The 22,138-nt window shown below is 42.2% G+C and overlaps 1 protein-coding gene across 13 annotated transcripts in view; it reads left to right on the top strand.

The window, feature by feature from the left end:
• Positions 1 to 22,138, top strand: part of fgd4a (FYVE, RhoGEF and PH domain containing 4a) — a 47,329-nt gene that overhangs the window by 21,547 nt on the left and 3,644 nt on the right. For 8 of the 13 annotated variants that reach the window (XM_069528134.1, XM_069528133.1, XM_069528135.1 and 5 more), the window contains 11 exons: positions 4,752 to 4,835; positions 14,233 to 14,385; positions 15,098 to 15,305; positions 17,618 to 18,017; positions 19,689 to 19,778; positions 19,942 to 20,087; positions 20,634 to 20,790; positions 20,936 to 21,074; positions 21,168 to 21,226; positions 21,311 to 21,457; positions 21,780 to 21,952. In XM_069528134.1, the coding sequence (XP_069384235.1) occupies positions 4,752 to 4,835; positions 14,233 to 14,385; positions 15,098 to 15,305; positions 17,618 to 18,017; positions 19,689 to 19,778; positions 19,942 to 20,087; positions 20,634 to 20,790; positions 20,936 to 21,074; positions 21,168 to 21,226; positions 21,311 to 21,457; positions 21,780 to 21,952 (1,756 nt within the window). Of the gene's footprint in view, positions 1 to 219; positions 397 to 4,751; positions 4,836 to 8,318; positions 8,559 to 14,232; positions 14,386 to 15,097; positions 15,306 to 15,466; positions 15,832 to 16,678; positions 16,993 to 17,325; positions 17,503 to 17,617; positions 18,018 to 19,688; positions 19,779 to 19,941; positions 20,088 to 20,633; positions 20,791 to 20,935; positions 21,075 to 21,167; positions 21,227 to 21,310; positions 21,458 to 21,779; positions 21,953 to 22,138 lie in introns of those variants that run through there. The other 5 variants (XM_069528137.1, XM_069528143.1, XM_069528144.1 and 2 more) reach the window with 5 other exon arrangements.

The raw sequence follows: 22,138 nt of genomic DNA on the forward strand, positions 1-22,138 counted from the left end.
CATCGATTTGCAGTGTTTCCACCCCCTCCTTTAATTTCTCTCCTCTTCCCCCACCTCAGGGTGACTGTGTCCTTGAGCACTGGCATTATTATGGAAATGGTTAAAAGCGAAATGCGACTTCTCCCTCCTCCCTCCTCCCTCCTCACTCCTCCCTCCTCCCTCCCTCACCTGTTGGCTCTGGTTTCCAGGGAACCGGTTTGTACACTGACAGGGCACATACTCAAGAGGGTTCTATGAGTAAATACAGACGAAGTTACCAGACGACAGGGACGCTTGAAGAGAGGGGTGTAATGTCCCTGTATCCCTGCCGATAAAACTGAGCTGAAGGAGGTTGTGGGATGGCTAAGCGTCGTGTTTGTGACAGGACGGCGCTGTACTGGAGAGGCGTGCTCACAGGTACTGTTTTCTGTTGTTTAACTGCCGGAGAGAGAGAGAATACAGTTTGATTTAGTTTCAGTGGGGAGTTCAGAGGTGAGTTGGTGAACCACTGACAAAAAAGAAACGCTGGAGGAGGCCCTTTTATCTCAGGAAACCACACTCACACAACACACACTCACACTTGCTGCTAGACAAGTGTACCCATCAGTGAGGGAGCAGTCACCTTAGAAACATCCTAAACATGCAGCTCGTCTGTTTGAGAGTAAACCTGTACAGATCATTGCTCCTCACTCGTCCAGTGATAGGGGGAGAGAAGGGGATTTATTTTCATGCTCAAAATAACAAGGAAAGAGTGATTTTTATGTCTCAGTGACACGTTCATGTACCGTCTATGGTTGGAGCTTTTGGTTGGAATAGAAAATAATTTGTTAATTCTGTTTAGAAATGTCAAATACGTGATAAGAAGAAACTGAACAAAAGTTTCTATCTGTGCAGGCTTGAGAGATATTCCAGATTTGGGTGATTTCATGTTTAATTTTTCAGTTCATAGGGTTTTTAGTTTTGATTACTTATATTTTATTGTTTCCTACTGAAGGATGTTAATCTTCAACATATCTAATATAAAGATAACCTTTTTTTGTTTTGGTTAGTAAAGGTCAAATACTGTAGTTCCATGAAACAACATGGCAAAAAACAGATGTAAATACTGTGTGTGAATTAATACACACTAATACACACATACGCAGTAAATAAATGTATGATATAATACAATAATGTAATATTCTAATATTTATCCCATGTCCATGTTTTATAATGTGAAAGTGGAGAGATGAGGTTGCTGCTGAAGGTCGTAACTCGTTCGGTGTTTGACTCCACAGTCATCTGTCTCTGTAGCTGTCGGGCAGCTAAAAGTGAAAAGCAGCAGCTGGTAGATTGAATTATGTGAATAAAAGTTTGCTCACACTACTCGACTGACGCTGCATTTATGGGAATAGAAAAATTACGATACGTATAAATCAGCAGTTGGGCTGAAGTTTACCATCACTTACTTCATATACAGTGCTGAAGATCTGATAAGCAAAAGATTCCATTGTAACTGAGATATTAGATCATTCTTTTTACCTTGATTGTGATCGTTGGAGAACTTGCCACCTGTGTTGAGGCATGTCTGCGATAAACTGAAGCCCAAAAGCGAAAGTTTCCAAGTTAGCAGGGTGTGTTGAATATAAATACGACCTGACATAACAATCCCTTTAATACCCTCAGCTTTTTACTGTATGTGCAATGTGTGTTTACTGTAGCTGACAGCAAACTGGCAAGAGACATCAATGGAAAAAAATGACTGTTGTTGGGGGGTGGGGAGGGTGAGCGGGAAAGACAGCAAAGAGCAGAGACTGAACGTTCTGCAAAAGGAGCTCCGTGCAGGAGGGAGCTCTTCCCACAGCATCTTGTTCCAGACAGAGTTTAACTGGCAGATCAGTTTCATTCTGATTATTCAGATCTCGTTTTTACTTGCGTTTCACTTAACTTCCCCTAAAACCCCGACCAACAACCAGCGTCCATTATGTGCTTGTGGACGTGTGCGTGTGTTTCTCTGTCGGCCATGGTTTAGACTCTTCTCATGCTAAGACTTCCAGATTCAAACTGGAGAATATGAAAAACAGGAAGGTGACAGACAGGAAGAGGAAGTTTTGGGTCAGGTCAGTCGACTCACCCCTCTGTCATACATCATCACAGAAGCAGGTTTCCCCCCCACAAACCCGAATCACAGAAACCTATTCGACCTTTACATGCTTTATGAATGTTGTCAGGTATGTTCTGACAGAGTGGTGTGTGTGTGTGTGTGTGTGTGTTTGTGTTTGTCTTCAGCACTGACATGGTAACACATTCTTCAGGAAACAATAGGTGTGATGGCTGTGATCACGTGACTGGTGGACAGGTGCAGGAAACTGTCTGATATGTACGTAATGCTTTTGATAAGCTGCTTACATGTATGCTCTGAATAGAGACACTTATATAACAGATTGTGCTACAATTTATGAACTGTAAAGTAAGTTTATGTGAGTGTTTGTGTGTGTGTGTGTGTGTGTGTGTGTGTGTCTGTGTGTGTGTGTGTGTGTGTGTGTGTGTGTGTGTGTGTGTGTGTGTGTGTGTGTTTGAACAGCAGGCAGGCCTGTCATGAGGAGTCCAGATGGTGGGTGGAGAAAACCCTTCTTTAATCCCTGAGCCAGGATATTATAACCCCCCTTCACACACACACACACAAACACTGGGTACCTCCTCTCGACCGTTTGCTCAGCCTCACGCTGAGTCCACTTTTCTTTTACGTGGCATTATCCACTCTCCATTATGTCGGCCTCAGTTCTGTCTTGTCATATCACAGCACAGATACTGGATAAATAGTTGGGTGTGTTAGGAGATCGAATGTTTGTTGATGCATAGACGGACATTTCATCAAACATTTTGTGACAGAGATCTGTCAGAGTTCATTTATTTTCCAGTTGACAGGGCTGTTATTCACTGAGGTTAATCATTGTTTGTTCATCTTTATAGCTCCGAGCAAAAACACACATCATTGAATATTTTTTGCAAATGGGTTCAAACAGTTTCTGTAATTTAGAAGAAGCGTAGACACTTTAGTATCAGGCTGCAGGATGCATAAAACACTTAAAGGTTCAGTTTGTAAGATTTACCTGAAAGGTTCTATTGGCTGAAATTGAATATAAAATAATCCTAGAGATGTTTTCACTAGGATTATTTGGAGGCTGCCATGTTTTTTACAGTAGCCCAGACTGGACAAACTAAACAGCTTTTGAGTTTTTATGACAACTGAAGGCTGCCACAGGTTCTCTATAGTGTTTGGAAGCGGAAGGTGAGATGAGGGAAATGCAACTTCACCACTAAAGGTCACAACATTCTACACACTGAACCTTTAATAGACACGTGATATATAAACCACGAAGTTGTCAGTTTGTGTTGTTTAATCAACCATAACAAAATCAAGAGTCCCTCTGGAGACACTCATAGTTAATTATTCATTGCGAACGAGTGGACATGTTGCTGACGTTTTTTTGAAATGTGACAGACGCAGAACTGAAAAGAACAAAAAGAATAAAAATGTGTCATGATAAAAAAGAGGAACCACACACGTAGAAGATGTGGACAAAGATGTCAACGAGACAGACAACGAGGTCTGAATCTGACCGTCTCCTGGTGTCTTCTTCAAACATGAAACATCAATACTCTTGATGCTTGATACTTAGTGACTCATCCTCAAAAAGATTTGTGCTAAATTGTTTGACAGTTCTTATAATAATTAGATATTTAATTAACCTATAACATAAAAGTGCATTTTTAACAGTTGATGTGAAAATGACATTTTAAATATTGTAAATAAAAACCAGAAAAACCAGAAAACTGAACTGTATTAAACTTGAATTGAGGAAAAAATTATATAAATTAATTATTTATTCCTGCAGTTTGCTGCTGTGATAATCCAGTGCGAGCTGAATGTCATGAATAGTTTATTTTCTTCTCTTGCAATAAAATAAACCTTGAAAAGAAATAGATAAAAAGAGAATGAAATAAGCCTTTGGCTGTTGGGATTGTTGTTGTTGTGATCACTTCATTGTCATTACCTGCACATTAATTGAAAGTAATAAAGTTAAATTGAGTTCACTCAAATTTGATTAGCTCAACTTTAATTTGGGCAGCTGTTGTGTCGTGCAGCGTGTTACTTGCACATGTTGCTGAATGTCAATGTGCAGCTTTGATGCACAATATTAGATCAGACGGTGAGAGCACAGGTTGGTTTGTGTGTCTTTTAATTGTGTCTCGTGTGTGTGTTTGTGTGTCTCACTAATACTCATGAGCCCATCATGGCTCTTACGACTGTTGCTATTTTCTCTTTAATCTTTTATGTGCATATGAAACAGCTGTGTTCAAAGAGTGTTAGCTCTCCCCAGAGACGATGCCCCACAAATCACAGACTAATTAGGGGTCCGCTCCTTCGAGGGACGTGTATTTCCTTTTCATTCTCAAACACAAAACAAACACAAGTTTACACCTGATCTTGATAAATGCAGCTACCAGATCCACAGCTCCGGTGGCTTTGATTATCTCCAGCTTCGTGCAAGTCTATCATATCATATTGGGGAAAAAAGAAACACTCCTGCGTCTCACTCCACTATCCTCATTTTCATCTGCTCTCCCTCTACAAGCGAGTTGAAGCCCCGTCTTAAATAAAACATGGGCTTGCCTGAAACTGCATGAAGTTGCCTCAGATGCGGGTCGAGTATTAAAATATCCTCCTGTTCTCCAGTGTATCTGCTCTACACAACAATAACAGTGGACCTTGTGTTTTGTTGTTGCAGAGAGGAAAGGGAAAGCTGTATGTTTCCAGTCAAAGAATGCTGACGAGGAGGCGTGTGTGGCCGTGAAAATCGAACACTCCAGAGGTAAGAAACTTTAAAAAAAAATCATCCTCTACCTCCTTCTCCATCTCCCTTTTTTCCCCAAGCACCAATTTATTATCATTCACTCTCAGTGTATCTGATGACCTCCATCTTTGTTCATCCTCATTTTGCAATGTGTAGGATGTCGTATTGCCGCAAACTCTGTTAGATGCAAAGTTTTGCTGCTTGTCAGTCACCACCTTTAATTCACATTAGGAGACCTGTGCACATTTGCATCTGAAGTTTATGTCACAACAGGAGTTTCAGTCAATGGTAAACTTGACCAGATCTAATGCAATCGTCTACTTCTAATGGGCAGCATGAACTCTCCTCTCTGCAGCTCACAGCTACGCAGGGGTGAGAAGAAGGCTGCTGCACTCTGCTCCAATTTTTACTTCAAACCTGCAATCGTGTGTGTGTGTGGTGCACAATTGACATCTTGATGAATGGCTACTTGCCTCCAGCCCCCTGGTGCCGTCCTATTTTTCACTTTTTCTCATTTTGTCTCCTCTTTCTTTCTACCGCCTCACCCCCTCTCTGTTTCTCTCTTCTTTTCACCTGTCTATCTTTTCTTTGCTCGTTTTTTTTCCTTTTTTTATTGTGCTATTTTTCAGTGCTCCTGAAGCATTTTCTCATCATTTGCATCCTTCCATTATGTCTTTCCATCTCACCCACCTCCCTATACACTCCATCCTCTTGTTCCCCCTTGCACCCCTTATAGTGTTGTGCACACTGGGGGTTCTAATCTCACTCTGGCCCTTGGATTAGAGGATGAGGCATTGATAATCTGAAGAAAGTCTGGGTTGTTGAACAGAAGTAGCTAATCCCCCATGCATGGTGGTAATGGTTATCCGTCACCCTGTCTGTTACACACACACACACAATGAATGACAATGAATCCTTCACGTACTAGATTAAAACCAGACATACAGTGCATCTGCTCTCGTTCTGATCTCTTTGAGTGATGTAGGGCACCAGAACCAGTTAGACACAAGTGAGATGGAGTGATCTATGGACTTTCTCCTGAATTATCCAGAGGGCATGTGAGAATGCAAATGTATTAGTCAGTTGCTCCGAACATATAATGCCAGCTTCCTAGGAAGACATCCAGAAAATGCCCAAATGAGAATACAGCAGGAAATTCACAGTAAACGAGGGGGCGTATGGATGATGTTTCTCACACACAATACCTCAGGATGAGAAAACGAGATGTCCTGTCTTCTACTGCGAGTCCCCTGTTGTTGTGTCTGACTGGGACAGTCTCATCCTGCGCTGTGTGGAGTTCATGTTTGATAACATCTTTCTCGGTATCTTAATATGCATCTGTCTCAGTACTTTATACTGTGTCAGCAGGAAATTTAAATGTCCTACAAAAACCTGACTTTAATTAGAAAAGATTAAATATCTTTCGGCAAATCCTCATCAGTGAAGCCTCAAACAAAACTTCTGAAATGTAAACACACACTTGATGTCCTAGTTTGTCTCATCATTCTGCAGTAAAACAGTCTCTTAAACCTAATGGAAGATACATTTAGGTTGTACTAATCAGGTTAACAGGGATAAACTGATTTCTATAACATGTATGTGCACATGTGTTCCCCCCGACTGGGAAATAATCATTTGCCTGCACAGCTGAGTGATGAAAACAAGTTTGAATAAAGCATTTCTGCAGCTAAATTGGTTAACGGTTAAATTTACCCTTAAGCCGTATCCCTCAGGATTCAGCCTCAAATATCACACGTGAAAAAATTGAGGGCAGTAATCTGTTAATCAGATTTCTGTTCAGCTGCATGTTAATGTCGGCTTTATACCAACAAGGGGCTTTCTAGCACATTTCCTGGATTTCCTGTGTGACAGTAAAGTACTGAGGTACTACCACAGGCAGGGAATACCAGAGACTGTGTCCACAACAATGCAATAGGATTCTGCAGGAATAGGTTCATTGCCCCCACCCACCACACCCTTACACTCCTGGTCAGCTCCACCAAGGCCAGAGTCTATCTCTGTGGGAAACACTGCGACTTTGGCTGGACCGCTGCGACTGGGGCATGACAGTGCCGCTTTGGTCAGGGTTTATTTTTCCGCTGTGGGAAGATTAATCCTCAGCATTGTAGATGTTTTTTTCATTTATCTCAAATGGATCTGATTTGAAACTTGGCCATGGTGAACTGCAGTCACGTGAGCAAAAAGGAATTTAAAGGGAATGGAATCTCTACTTCCCCAACTGGTTTAGTGGAACAGCAAATTAATGAAACATAGTTTCTCCACATGCTGCATCTGAAACACAGTTCAGTGAGCATGCAGGTGTTTGGCATGCATGAAAGTTCAACACAACCACGCATGCACCTTTCACAAATTCACAGATAGCAGTGTCGTAAGAACCATTAAAGTCGGTCCCACCGGAGCTGTAGGTGTAACCTAAATGAAGGCTTCCTGTGGTGTTTCAGTTCTTTTTCTTGCAGTGTGTTGGTTCAGTGTGTTACACTGTGAGAAGCTCTCAGCAGCACAGGATTGATACAGAACATGAAGAAGCTTGAATTACAGTTCCCTGCTCTAACTTCTGCAAAATGTACATCTTTTTCTATAAATAACATTAAAGATGAGAATTTTGTTTCACTTTCATACATGTTAATGCAGATCTCTGACTTTACCAACTGCTCCTTTTGCTTGGACTATTTTGTGTGAACTCTTTTATGCCTTATCAACATAACTATAGTTTTTCGCATCCACTCCGGGGCTGCATATAGTCTGGATGGACAGAAACAATGATGTAGACACATACAATCACTTGCTGATTGGGTCTTTTCAGTCACGACATAGCCTTCGATAATTCGTTTCGGTTGCCTTCTTTTTTGTGGCTTTAGATATTTGCGCTAGTAAGAGAAGAGAAGTTGATATGAATAAAATTAAATATTAGATAAGATGCTCAGGGCTCCATTTAGTCATGCAGAGGAGAGAGCTGATGTGTTTGTCCCTCTCTGTTGCTGAACTGTGCAGGTTGTTAATCATTACTCAAACTAACTAACTAACATCCTGCTCCATGTGTTTTCTTATTGAACATACTGATTAAAGCAAATGGAAAAAAACAGCGAGAGGAAGCTGGACTGTAATCATATCGTACCTGCAAGGGCTGTGCAAGTACGATTGAATTCAATGTGCCAGTAATCCAAACTTCCTATCGCCTGATGGATTTACTGCAGTTCATTTACACACATCATCAATGAAGAGAAGAATGTTGTTTGTGCAGGAATCTGTAGCCGAACTCTGGTGCTGTTTGTAGATTTGTGGCTTGTGAATTCTACATGTGCAGACCCTGTAAGTTCAGAGCTGCAGAGGTGTCTGTGTGTGTGTGTGTGTGTGTGTGTGTGTGTGTGTGTGTGTGTGTGTGTGTGTGTGTGTGTGTTTTGTAAAGCCACTTAAACCATGGGTGTGTGGAAGCAAAGAGAGGGAGGAGCCTCGTGCAGCTCTGTGAGTGTCCTCGCTGCAGCTGAGTCACTCATCGGTGGCAGTGCTGCCTGGGAAGATCGCATGGAACCTAAACTCAGTGCTTTTCTGGGACACACACACATTCTCTCTCTCTCTCACACACACTCACATGTGCTAACACACACACACACACACACACACACACACACACACACACACACACACACACACACACACACACACACACCATGGCCCCTCACTGAGGAGACTCTCCACAGCTGTTTCTGTCTCAAACGCAGGGTGAGTTCAGTCTCTGAGATTTTCAACTTTGCAGAATAATTGACTTCTCCTGCCTGTGTTTAAATCTTCACCTGAGATATTTTCTCTGCAGTGTTTTCACATCATCTGCAGCAGAGCGTATGGTCCTGCTCTGTAATAACTAAAACTAATGTCTCTAATGTCTGTTCGAGCTTTTAATAGAACATTTTGCTGACTTGTGTAGACAGGTTCTGACAGATCAATGAACCCACTTATTTTCTGCCCTTTTGTACCTCACACATGATGTAACAGTTGCAGGTTGGTTTATCGCTAAAAAGCATGAAAGTGTTTTGAAAAGAAGATTCTGGGTATGTCATTTTGTCCCAGCTTCTTCTATCTACTTCCCTTTGTAGAAGCCACCCAGACGATCTTTAATATTTCAAATCATTTATTAAGCAGAAGCAGAATTTATAAAATGTCTCTTTCAGACATTCCTTGTGATCTGAGCGTCGGGCTCAAAGGCGAGAAGAAAAAGCCTCTGTTGTACGTTGTCAGACACTCCTCTGGCAGGGTGCGGACACCCCCCCACACACAGGTTTGCCTTTTGTTTTGTATAAGTGTCACTCTGAAGTATTGGCACACATTCTGCCAGAAGCGTTTTAGGAGGAGGGACAGAGGTAGTGTCATGATTGCACATGACACAAAAGACAGGAGAGGCAGGTGTACTGTGAGGTGACAATACTTTGGTGAGCTGTGTTTTTTGCCGGAGAGCATGTGTTTGTCTGAGAGGCTGAGTGGAGGTTAATTAATTACTGGCACATCTGCTCGAGTCATTAGTGGTTAATGGACGACCCGCTCTATCTCCTGAGCCACAGCTGCCACCAAATAGTAAGATTTGTTTATATAGCAACTTTCAAATCACATGTTTTGCTTCACACGTTCGAACTGTATAATTAAGGGAAACAATAAAAGCATTTAGAGCATTAGACAACAATAGAGCACAAACTGAGACAATATAAATTGATAAAAAACAGTCGGTTGGATAAGAGCTAATTTAAAAGTAAAGAAAATAGACACAAATTAAAAGTTGAAGATGAATTCAGACCCCTCAAAGCTGAATGGCTTCACTGTGGATCTCAGAGGTATAAAGGTCTGAAATATATCTATAGGTGAAAGTCTGGAGTAATATGCAACATGGGTCAGTCAGTCCACCACTTTGAGTCAGACTGAAATAACTGCGCAGAAACTCACATGTTCCCAGAAGATGATGCAGAAATGACTCCAATTCATTTCCTGTGAACTGTCATTCTACAAAATTGTAGCCATTCATTCCATAGTTGTTTTGTGTTGGACCAAAGTGTCTCACAGACAGAACCTTGCTGTGCCTGGAGCCAAACTATCTTAGGTTCTTGCTGGAATGATTCACTATTTTCAGGCGCTATTTTTGCTGAAGTAAAACATTCCCTCAACGTCTTTTAGTCAATTTGCAGTAAACTCTTTCCTCTACAGCTGTGGAGTGGCAGAGCTGGAGGGATGTGGATGTTGTTAATGCTGTGGTACCTCACAGATTTATAAGCATATAACTTGCTGAGCCATGGATGCTTTTTGACAGATTAGATATAGCTCAGTCTTTGAAGGGAGATACTCTTCTTAGTTGTAGATAAGTGTGTTTTGGGAGTTTTGCAAACCAGCGCTGTGCATAATTCCTTTTTATCTACAGTGTGAAAGACGCCTGACCTTTTATGAGAGCATTTCTCATTTTCTCGCACACGCTGTGCAGTTTTGGATTTATTGAGATAGAGGCAGATGCCTTCGGGCTCAGTCCGCTCAGGAGAGAAATAAATTCAACATCTTCAAAATGGTAACAGGCCAGTTGCCATGACAGCAAGTCTCACCATCCTGCAACAAGGACAGAGGCAAAAGCTCAAAGGCTCAGTGTGTGGAATTTAGTGACATCTTGAGGTGAAGTTGCATGTTGCAGCTGAATACTCATCATTTCACCCTTCCCTTCCAAACACGAAAGAGAACCTGTGGTGAACTTCAGTTGTCACGAAAACTCAAAAGGTTTTAGTTTGTCCAGTTTGGACGACAGTAAAAAACATGGCGGCCTCCACAGAGAGGCCCCCCCTTCATGTAGATATAAGGGTTTTAGATATAAAGGGCTCATCTATGGTAAAGAAAGCAACAATTTAGATGATTACACATCACCAGTGAAAACATAACTAGGGTTATTTTATTTTCAATTTCTGCCAAAGTCTTACACACTGGACCTTTAAGTCTCGGTTTGACTCATCAACTCCTCACTTCCAGGTCTGCAGCGGCTCTGTTTCAAGGAGACAACCTATGCACACTAAAAGTACCAGTCATATCCAAAGTGACAGCATATAAGACACTGGTCGTGCTAAAAGTCCTTGTCCATCAGAATCTCGGTTTTTATTGACGTGAACAAGTCTCATTTCCAGATGACAGAACTCTTTCCCGTTCACAGATGGAGGAGGCGAGTCGAAGGGGCTCAGCAGGGTGGTGGCTAGCTGCTTCTAATTTACTGTGCACAGCGGTCTGTCACTTGTGCCAAGCCAGTCTTAATGACAAGATGCCAGAATGAGCGTGTTACCAGGAGCTGTAATTCCTGCCAAGCACAGAAAGGAAGTGGAGATCACGCTAGTTATTTTTTACTGTAACAGACACGTCTGCATTTCATGGCCCAGATCGTTAAGATAAAAGCTATAATTAAATGTACATGAGAGCTGGCATATGCAGGTACAAACCAAAGACTGTACACATGCATTTCCGCATATACTCTATTTGTATCTCTCATTTCTGAGCTTGAACATTTAAATACGAATACCTGCACGACTTGCTCTGGCTGAAGTGAAAGTCTGCAGCTCTGGGTTGATTTACAGCTCAAGGGACTAGTGTTTGAAAAGTCAATAACAATCTTAGGAGACAGAGACAAACTGTGGACCCCCTGAATTATCCCAGGATAACTCTACACAAACATACATGGAGTACTTTTTCAGCCATATATGTACAATATGGTGTACAACTTGTTCCTGGATGTTTTCTTATGATCTCTTAATGTGGCCGTGAGGGGAAACCAAGTACGTAATCAAGAGGAATTCCTGAGGCTCCCTTCAGGATTGATTGGTAAATTTGGGGTTGTGTTTAAAAAGCCTGCTGTCCCAAACACAGCGTGGGACTGTTTCCAGTCAGACAGTTTCTCGAGCTGTTGTCTTTAATTACGGTCACGTTGTAAAAATAGAAACAGTGACTGTATGATTCTGTGGTGATTTTGTTTCTGTTTCTGTTTTAGGATCGGTAAGATAAAGATCACTGTTGGGAAAAAGAAATATGGGGCCCGAGCACCGTCTTGGCACATTCACAGTTTTTGCAAACAAATACAGTAAACAACACACATACATTCTTCACTCTCATAGCAGTTGTTCATATTGATCGCTAATTAAAGCTGCGCTCAAATCATGTTTAAAATGGATCAAATGCGTGTGTAACGTGAAACAGAATTATCACCTCACACTCACTTCTTCTCTGCTCTAAAAGCATTGAAGTGTCTTTTAGCTCAATGTTTCGGTTTGAGGGCCACTAACTTTAATGTTTGGTTGACTCCCTTGGCTCTCACCAACCTTTACAGCCACTGCTAATGCTATCAGAGATAAAATACACTTTGCACCAAAGACACAGTTATGCAGCTAGCTACTGATCAGCCAGGGATTTGCCTGCAGGGACAGCTAGCTAACGAACAGCCAGCTAGTTGTTTGTTGATGTAATCAGCTGTTCGCTAGCAAGAAAAAAGTTGGCTGGTTAGCTGTACGCCTACACAGCTGTAGGCTGCACGGACATTAAAAACAAAACAGAGACAAAATTATAAGAAATCTTTTTAAATCAGAAACCACAGTTAAACTCAATTTTCAAAAAGAATAAAATAAATTTTGTATGAAATATGTGAAGAGATTCAAAGAGGTAAAACAAATGAAAAAGGATCAATCAGTTTAAAAAAGTGAAAATAAGTACAGGTAGTAAAGATTGGTTGTACGCTGGATGCCAAGAATGCTAACTCCAGATGTTTCCGTCTTGAGTTTGCTAACACTTAATAAGGTTTAAAAAAGGGTCACACAGTATTTGTGCTTGCTGCTTGTTCTGCTGCCCCAAGTGGACATAAAATCACATCGTTCTTGATTTCATTTGAGCAGAACGGAATATGAATTTCTGAAATAAGATTAGCTGCGAAAGAAATCCTTTCAGCTAAAGGCTATCTATAAGAAGAGACCATCTTTAATGAAATGAACCTATTCTCAATTGTTTACTGTATGATCCGAACATGGGAACTTTCTCCCTTCACAGTTTCACTGACTTCTCTTTCTGTGACATGTCGCATAATCCTCTGTGTGTGAAAACAGAGGATTGTGAAAATATAGCTCTAGTTTTTGCAGCTGCAGGATTATTCTTCCGCTGCACACACAGTTTAACAAGTTAGTCGAGCACTAAGCTACATTGATTTCTGCCTCAACCTATTTATCAGGACCTCTCGTTAAGCCACACTCACTCGTTTAAAGGGTCGCCCTAAATGGAAAGTAATGAACTAACGACTTGTGTCTTCAGACGCCTCCTGACAATGTAGTACCATATATGGGCATTTGCCTTATTCTGTGTGTGTGTGTGTGTGTGTGTGTGTGTGTGTGTGTGTGTGTGCGTGCACTGCGAGGTCAGACAGAGGTGGATTTAGGCTCCTGTAAACACTGTGCCTTAAATAAGTCTGTATGTTCTCTCTAAACACTGATGCTGCACCATCTGTGTCCAGCTGGTTGGTTGAAAGCCTGGATCTGGATCATTAGCCGGATAATCAACCGAACCGCCTGACACGCTGTGATATTTGGTCTGCAGCTGTTTAGCATGAACATGTTAACAGAGATAAATATTTACAGTATGTGTTCTATTTAAAAATCCTATGATCAGAGGGGAGTCGATGGAAAGAAGTTCAGTCTGTCTCTCTGCATTGACACAGGTTTATGACAGCAAGTTAACTTTTGAAAGCCACAGTGATTCACCAGCTGAATCGAGATGTGAATTTGAAATAAACAAAATAAAAAAGCTGTAAAAGTTTTTTTAATTAACATTGAAAGTGAAATTAAGGCTTCAGCTCACTCAGCCTATCTGCATTGATTTAGCAGATTAAGTCACTTGTTTGAAATATTTCTTTAAAATATGCTGTGACAAAATTTATATTTTGCATTGTATATGCTATTCTTGCTGCAGTCCCACTTATTATGGGTAAGATAATCAAATTAAAAACGTTAAATGACTATATATACTTGTGATTCATCCATTTACACCTGCCTGAGCATCACAAGTGGTGTTGTACCTTTGGATAGTCAGGAATGATTATCTGAGGTTTTTCTGCGATATTCAAAATGTTGTAGAGACGCATTTAAGATTTTTAAAGAAAGGAGACACATTGATAATATATCTAAATATGTCAATATGTTCATCATCGTCATCATTTGACATGAGGTTGCACCAGTGGATCGGCAGAAGATCTTTTGTGACCCGTGGTTGTTGGTTGCGTGTCACTCTCATCAGCCTGTCCTCATTTACAGTTTCATCCTCACTTTGATTCATTGGTTTTAAAAACCCAGATGCTGAACTGATCATTGATCTTGTTGTAATCGACTCTCTCTCTCTCTCTCTCTCTGTCCTTCAGCTCTCGGCAGTAGCCCTGCGTGCGATCGCAGCAACGCACCCAGCGTGCAGGCGTGCCTGAATCGGGCCAGCGGTGGGACAACCAACAAGAGCAGGGGGGGAGTCAATGGAAGAGGCCTCAGTGGCAGGCCTCGGCTGCAGTCTAAACCAGAAGGTAACGTAACAACCAGACGCTGGGAGCTGTCAGACGACAGGAAACTGTGACAGAGTCTCCATGAATCATATGTGAAAGTAGAGACACACTGATTTAGTGTTCAGTCTCATGGTGACCTTTCTCAGGCTTTAACATTGTCCACATGGTGTTCTATTAAAACACTATATAATCAATAGATAGTGTGTGACCAGGCCTGGGAGCAGAGAACCCTCTTTAGTTTTAGTAAATCATTGTGCACAGATAAGACAAGTTCCAGTTCCAGAAATATTTTATTCCTGATTACCTAGAGGAAAAATAAAAGTGATCTCTCTTTCCTGAACCGGGTCACTTACTAAATACAAGTTTAGGATGTTAAAAACAATCAAAATCGAATCACCTTTCAAACAAATCAGTTGGAGTATGGAGAGACCAATGCTCTCATACATTGTAAAAGATTACAAAGTTAATGATAGTAAAATAATAACAAATAAAATGATATGTCATAATAAATATAACCATTGGGAATTCTAAAACAAATGTAAAACTCTACATGACAGCCAGGCTGAAAAGATAGTTTTTTAGTCTATGTTTGAAAATATCTAAATATCTTCAGCTCCATGGTCTATGGTTTTGAAGCAGGTGCTGTGTGGGATCTGGTTGGGATGTCTTATAACGCCCCCTTGAGCTCTGAGTTGAAATTACAGTTAAATATTTCCTCCTGTCTTATCTCCAGTGCCTCCAAAGCCACTGCACCTCCAGAGCCCAGTGACGGAGCTCTTGTCCCCACTGGGCCGCACCAAGAAACCATCACTTAGAAGGGGCATGGAGGAGGGAGGCGGAGGAAGAGGAGGAGGAGGAGGAATGACGCCAGTGAACCGGGAGAGGGCCAGAGAGAAACACTCCAAAGTCTCAGACCTGATCAGTCGCTTTGAGGAGAACAGGTAAAAAGGTTTTTATACTTTATATACTCAGAGTGTGATGCTGGAGCCTATATCGTTTTTATCTCTTTTATAACATTAATCAGCAAAAGTGGTTTTGTCTGGAAAGTTTTTGCTGACTCAGAATATTAACCTTCCCTCTGTGTGACCTCCAAAGCAATTTCTTTTTTCATCATGACTTGTCAGCTCTGGTTGAATAACTCCATCCACGTCACTTAATGGCTTTTGTAATAAAACAAACTGTCGCAATCCCAGTGACGGAAAACTTTTGCCCTTTCCTCATGTTTCCTTTTCGGGGCTATTTCAAGGAGGGAGAAAAGCAGAAGTCTCTTTTATTAAAGTCTTGACTCACTGATAGTAGCTCAGACGAGAGCTGCAGACGGAGCGAGCACAGATTAGCCCGTGCCTTCACAAGCCAAGCGTTAGCAAAGGGGATGAAAGGAGATTTGTACAGACGAGGGGACACACAGCTTCTCATTCAATGGTGGGACAGGACTCTGTGTTGCGAGTTGAAGCCCAGGAGAACGAGGTAGGAGCTCTCAGAGAAACTCAAAAGTCTCTGCTCTTATATAGATCCTTTAGATGTTGGATGGAGATTTAAACTTTCCTTTACGCCAATCTTTTTAAGGTCGAGATCCAGTATAATAGATTTTTCTGTGTCTTATGTCTTGTTCTGTTAAATTTGGATTGGAGCTGCAGCCCCAGAAATGTGAGCGAGGCCTGTTGATGGTGCTGAGAGGCACAACAATGGTGCCCTTGTCCCCTTCATACAGTAGAGCCCAGAAATATTCGGCAGTAGCAGCCCACCACTCAGTCTCCTTCACTCTGTAGCCTCACTCACCTCCGTCTCTGAGTTCTAAACGCAGGATTACAAAATCTAATTCCCATTCCCAGGCGCCCTCTGCACCTGTCGTCACATTTTGAATCCTGAAACGGGGTTAATAAGAGCGATGTGGTGAATCCATCCCGTTCACACTCCAGCAGGGCTGTGGGGATTAACCCTCTAGTGGAAAAGTGACAAAGGCCCGCAGCTTCAGAGAACGGAATTAGCCCACTAATATACTAATCTGGTTCACATGGCACTGGGCTGCCTCAAAGGTGCCTCGACAGCCACATGGCAACTGAAGCTGTTGTTGAAGCTTGTGATTCGTTCAGCCTGTTTAGAAACACTGGACGTGCACTGGAAGGCTTTAGAGGAACTGTAGAGTGTGTGAGTGTGTTGTTTTCTATAAAACACAGCTTTAAGAATCCTCCTCCTGCTGATCAGGGCACATTCTACCTCAGACAAATGGAGATTATCTTTTTTCACACTTTAAACACGTCAAGTGGCTGCCAGCCCAGAAGTGTTACACCAGCCTGTTGTTCCTCTATTTAACAGACTTCCTGTTTCTACCGGACAGTCACACTTGAACAGTGAATGCCGCTGAAGCTTGAATATATATTTCTTAGCTTTATTTGGACACAGATGCAGAATCTTTTGTTCATTTTCTACAAAAAACTGGTGATGTTCTCAGTGCTGGAGGTTTCTGCTCAGACAGGATGAGTTGTAACCGGTTTTTAAACTCAGAGGATCGACATAACTGAGCTGAGGTACAGTAGCTGAAACAGTGGAAGTCTGGAGGGTCATTTATGGGGAAACAGCTGGACTGACGGCCAGGAGAGGAAGCAGGAGCAGCTGAATGGTGACATTGTACGTGTGTGTACGTGTGTGTGCGCGCGTGTGTGTACGTGTGTGTGCGTAAGTGTGTATGTGTGTGGTTTCCATTCCTCTTCTATATTTCAAACCTGCAGACTGCTCTTAATGTTTCATTCAAGTTGAAGCAAAAAGTGAAAGCGATGTTACAGCAAAAATGTATAAAGCAGGTTCTGTGTGTGTGTGTGTGTGTGTGTGTGTGTGTGTGTGTGTGTGTGTGTGTGTGTGTGTGTAAGTAGGACAGCATCAATCACACTCGTGGGAGCTGTGTCGTACTCCTCCTCCTCCTCCTCCTTCTTACTGTACCTCCATTCCTCCTTCTCTGCACAGACACACACACACACTTCCTCTGCGTTACAGCAGCCTCTCCACAGCCTCACATGACAGAAGGAAGTTTGCACATCTCGACCATTTTATTTTTAACTCTCACACTCACAAGCTCTCACCCTCATGTCCCACACTCCCAGAGCAACGTGCCCGGGCAGAGCAGCTACTCAACAGCCTTCTGTAATCTTGTTTCTCTCTCATTTTATCTTAAGGTTAAGGTCGTTAGTTAACTCTTTCTGTTCTGTTGGTGTACTAACCCACTTCCCCCTTTTCCTTTTTGCCTCTGTTCCTGCAGCCACACAGAGAACAAGAGAGACAGCTCGCCGCTCAAGCCTGTCAGCAAGTCCACCAACTGCAGCCCGGCGCACCGCCCCAGCCAGAAGCAGACGGAGAGCGGCAGGAATCAGGAGAACCACTCCTCCGTGCTCAAGGATGACCACAAGCCGGAGGCCAACGGGGTGGTAGCACAGATGGAGCAGGACAAGGAGGACAAAAAGGAGTGTGAGAATGAAAGTGTGAGGATAGACACCACCGAGCTGGTCAATGGAGATATGGGGGACGGGGGAGCAGAGCAGGATGAGGATCATTCACCTCCACCGACAGTGAGGACTGATGGAGAAGCTGAGGACAAGAAGGACAGCGGGACTGCGACAGACAACGAGCACAGGAGTGAAGAAGGGAGCACAGACCATAAGGTACAGTGCCGGCTGATTTATTTTGTCTGTGTGATGAATTTAGAGCCTGACGGAGCTTGTTCCGTCTCGCTGCTGTGACTCTGCAGCTCAGACAAACAAACATTTATTTATACTCTGGACTTTCAGTGTAATTAAATCATCTGCTTCAGTTCCTGGGTCAGTCCGACATAGTAAAGCTTGAGTTACAAAATGTGTATGGTCATTCCTCACTGCTGTGTGTGTGGGGGGGGTTATTTTCTGCGAAGGCCAAGCAGATGCCAAACGTTTGAGCAGCTGTTATCTGCAGATTATAAATATCTCAGGTTGGAATCAATCTGTCTTCTCTTCGCTGAAAACAACTGTCTCAAGAGAGAGAGAGAGGAAGAGCCACAAGCTTTTAACTTTTTTTTTACTTTGGAGCCATCGCATGTTACTCAGTAAATCAAATCAAGTCATGTGACGACTTCAGTCTGGATTACTTTTGAGTGGATCTTGATCTGGTTCTTCTTTATATGATTGGTTCTTAAACACTTAATTAACCCTTCCAATCAGACAGTTCAGTGTTTTTTTGTGCTTCTTTCCCTGAACTTTAGTGGACGTCTTAGTAAATTCACTTGATTTTTATACTTTCCACCTGTGGCCGTTTGCACCGTTCATGTAAAACTATAACGTAAACCACTAAACTCTGTGTTTAACACTGTCTAAAAACATTATGATGTGCATACAAAACAAGAACTCATCGGTCAGACACGTCCTGGAGAACCATCGATGTGCTGACAGATGAATTATGTAGAAAGGTAAAGCGAATTGCTCTCGGGACACTCACATAACTACGCACTGCCTTGTGGTCGCATAGTGTGAAATATTCCACCGGGGTCATCGTTGTGTTAACTTCCCTCGGCAGGTGACAAAGACGTCAGACCTCATGTCAGCGTGCTCATGTGATTATTCTGAGCATTTCTGTACTGACTGGCCTCACACACAAACTCTGTTAGACCTTTGTGTCTTTATTTAAATTTGGCGACATTTCCCCTCTTCATTTCCTGTACTGAGCACCCTCCCTGCTACACCACAGTGTTAATCAAACACACACACACACACTACATGCTGTTGTGTACAAGCTAACAGCATTTAACACAATGCTACACTCAAACAGCAGATGAGTCACTGGGGCGTTTAACTTAAACAATGAACGATTTGATGATGAACTGTTTTCTTGTTAAAATGCAGCTTGGTGTTTCTCCACTATTCATTCTTTGTTCAAAAAAAAAAAGATGCTGTGAATTCAGTTCTTAAACTGACACCAGAACGAATCAGGAACTGGCAGAGAGACAGGAAGCTCAACTCGACAATAACAATGATACAGGAATGAAAACTAAGATGAAGTGAAATCAAGAGCTTGAAACAGTTTATCCCAAACTTCTGCAAAATGTTATCGTGTATGTTTGTTAGGGTGAAAGTTGTGTGTACATGAGTTAGTGTGTGGGTAAAACAAAAAACTTCACAGAGAAACTTTGAGCTCCAGTCAGATCATACTGGTCGCTCATGACTCGGAGAAGGTTGAGAACCACGACTCTCGCTGACAGAATCAGATCATGTTCATTCGCAGCTTCATCAATAATTAAAACTTGTTCAAAATCTAATTTTAAACACATAAAAATTCACACTGATGTGTGTTCTTCTTATTTTCAGGAGACGAATGAGCAGAAGCTGTTTAAAATCGCCAGCGAGCTGCTGCAGACGGAGAAGGCCTACGTATCCAGACTGAACCTGCTGGACCAGGTAACACAGTGAAATCTGCAGCTTCTCTAGAGTTTATTTGCACCTCAACAGTGATGTGAAACCAACCACTCAAGTTTTTACATTTTCATTTCACTTTTATTGCAAAAAAAATCTTTTCAATCGTTTGTTGCTCATCAGCTCCGTGTTGTGTGTGACTCCTCAGGAGTTCTGTACGAAGCTAATGGACGAGGCTAATAAGGGAACGTTCCCTGTGGACGTGGTGAAGAACATCTTCTCCAACATCTCCTCCATCCACACCTTCCACAGCCAGTTTCTGCTTCCAGACCTGGAGAAACGCATGGGAGAATGGTGAGGTTCAGACAAATGATAAGAAATGGCACTGAGTAGAGTGAACGCTCCGTCAGGGTTCAACAATCCCCTGAAATTCAATCAAGCTGCACCAAAATTCCCATATTCACACATAAAAGTCCCCAGACTGTGCCTGATTTTTTTTCCCAGCTCCATTAATCATTCACAGGGAAAGAAGTGAAAATGTTGAAAATCAGCGCAGAGTTGAATGGGTTCCTTCAAGGCCCATGTTAATCCTTACACCAAGTTTTGTGGTAATACATCAAATTTGTTTTTGCAGAATCCAGCTGACGAAGAAACAAACAAACAAATGGACAGGGGCAAAGACATCATAATAAATGATAATAAATGTTCTGTATAAAGCTACACCATATTAAAATGAAAACTCAAACACTTAATCAAGACGTAATAAAGCTGCTGAGGATAACATAAATTGTATAAATGGTGAATAACTCATGTATACAAATAAAAAAACATAGATTGCTAACATCAATAACATGATACAGCAGTGAACTGACTTACCTCGGTCTCTCCCTCTCCCTGCAGGGCGTTGACACCTCGCATCGGGGACATCCTCCAGAAACTCACACCCTTCCTCAAGATGTACGCAGAGTACGTGAAGAATTTCGACAAGGCCATGGAGCTGCTGAAGCAGTGGACCGACCGTTCTCCTCAGTTCAAGGCCACAATCCAGGAGATACAGGTACCGTGAACCTGGATCCAGTCTGGAAAAGTTCACTTATGTTCACTGTTATTATCTATTTTTGGGTTGAATAAGTATATTTCATACAAATATGCTGAAAAATGTAAGGGGAGTAAAATAAATTGTGTTGGTTATTTTTGGACAGAGTCAAGAGGCCTGTGGCAGCCTGACGCTGCAGCATCACATGTTGGAGCCTGTGCAGAGAGTCCCTCGATACGAGATGCTGCTAAAAGACTATCTGAAGAAGCTGCCTGCGGAAGACCCTGACCGACGAGATGCAGAAAGTTAGTAGAAGCGATGTCTCATCATCTCACTGCAGGTTGACATTTTGATTTCTCTCAGGCCATATTTAGGTAACGCGTCCTTTTCTTTTTCAGAATCGTTAGAAATCATTGCCACAGCAGCGACTCACTCCAACAGCGCCATACGGAAATCTGTGAGTACAGATGTTTGGAACCTTTTTCCATTACGATTATAAGATTGTTACAAAAAATAAACAAATGTCCCGTCCGTTGTTCAGGAGAATCTAAAGAAACTGTTGGAGATTTACGAGATGCTGGGAGAGGAGGAGGACATCGTTCATCCGTCCAACGAGTTCATCAAAGAGGGCCACATCCTGAAGCTGGCAGCCAGGAACACGTCAGCCATGGAGCGATACCTCTTCCTGGTGAGAGAACGAGCCGATCGCAAGAACATTTTCACGTCTAATAAAGGGCCCTTCAGGGAAATATGCTGAGATGAGACTCCGCCTGCACGAGTCAATTGGAATATTTCATACCAGGAACATGTCTGTAAGAATCCATCAGGGGCGCATGAGCAACTCTCACTGTTACGATTACAAGATGATTATGTTTTGCCTGTTTTTTATTAGCTTCAGGCTGAATGTCCCCCACATGTGCAATTTCAGAGTTTAGGGCCAGAAACCTAAACTAGAAGAGCACTGATCTTTACTCTTACAGTTCTGTAACTGATCTGTTCTCTCCTGCCAGTTCAACAACATGCTGTTGTACTGCGTGCCCAAATTCAGCCTGGGAGGAACCAAGTACACGGTGAGGACGCGAATCGGTGTCGACGGCATGAAAGTCCTGGAAACAACCAATGAGGACTACCCTCACACCTTCCAGGTGTCGGGGAAAGAGAGGACGCTGGAGCTACAAGCCAGGTGAGCGCAACGCACAAAGAGGATTGACGCTTATTTAAAATAAATCTTTCTCGTAATTGTAGAAGTTTTGTTACAAACCAAGTAAAAGGTGCAAAACATCTCATTCCCTCCCACACTGCAGAATGTAATTGTATGTAATTTGTACCTCGTACAGTATAATGACCAAACCCAGGGTTCATTTTTAAA

This window comes from Paralichthys olivaceus, chromosome 7, assembly GCF_024713975.1.
Source record: "Paralichthys olivaceus isolate ysfri-2021 chromosome 7, ASM2471397v2, whole genome shotgun sequence".
NCBI classification, from domain to species: domain Eukaryota; kingdom Metazoa; phylum Chordata; class Actinopteri; order Pleuronectiformes; family Paralichthyidae; genus Paralichthys; species Paralichthys olivaceus.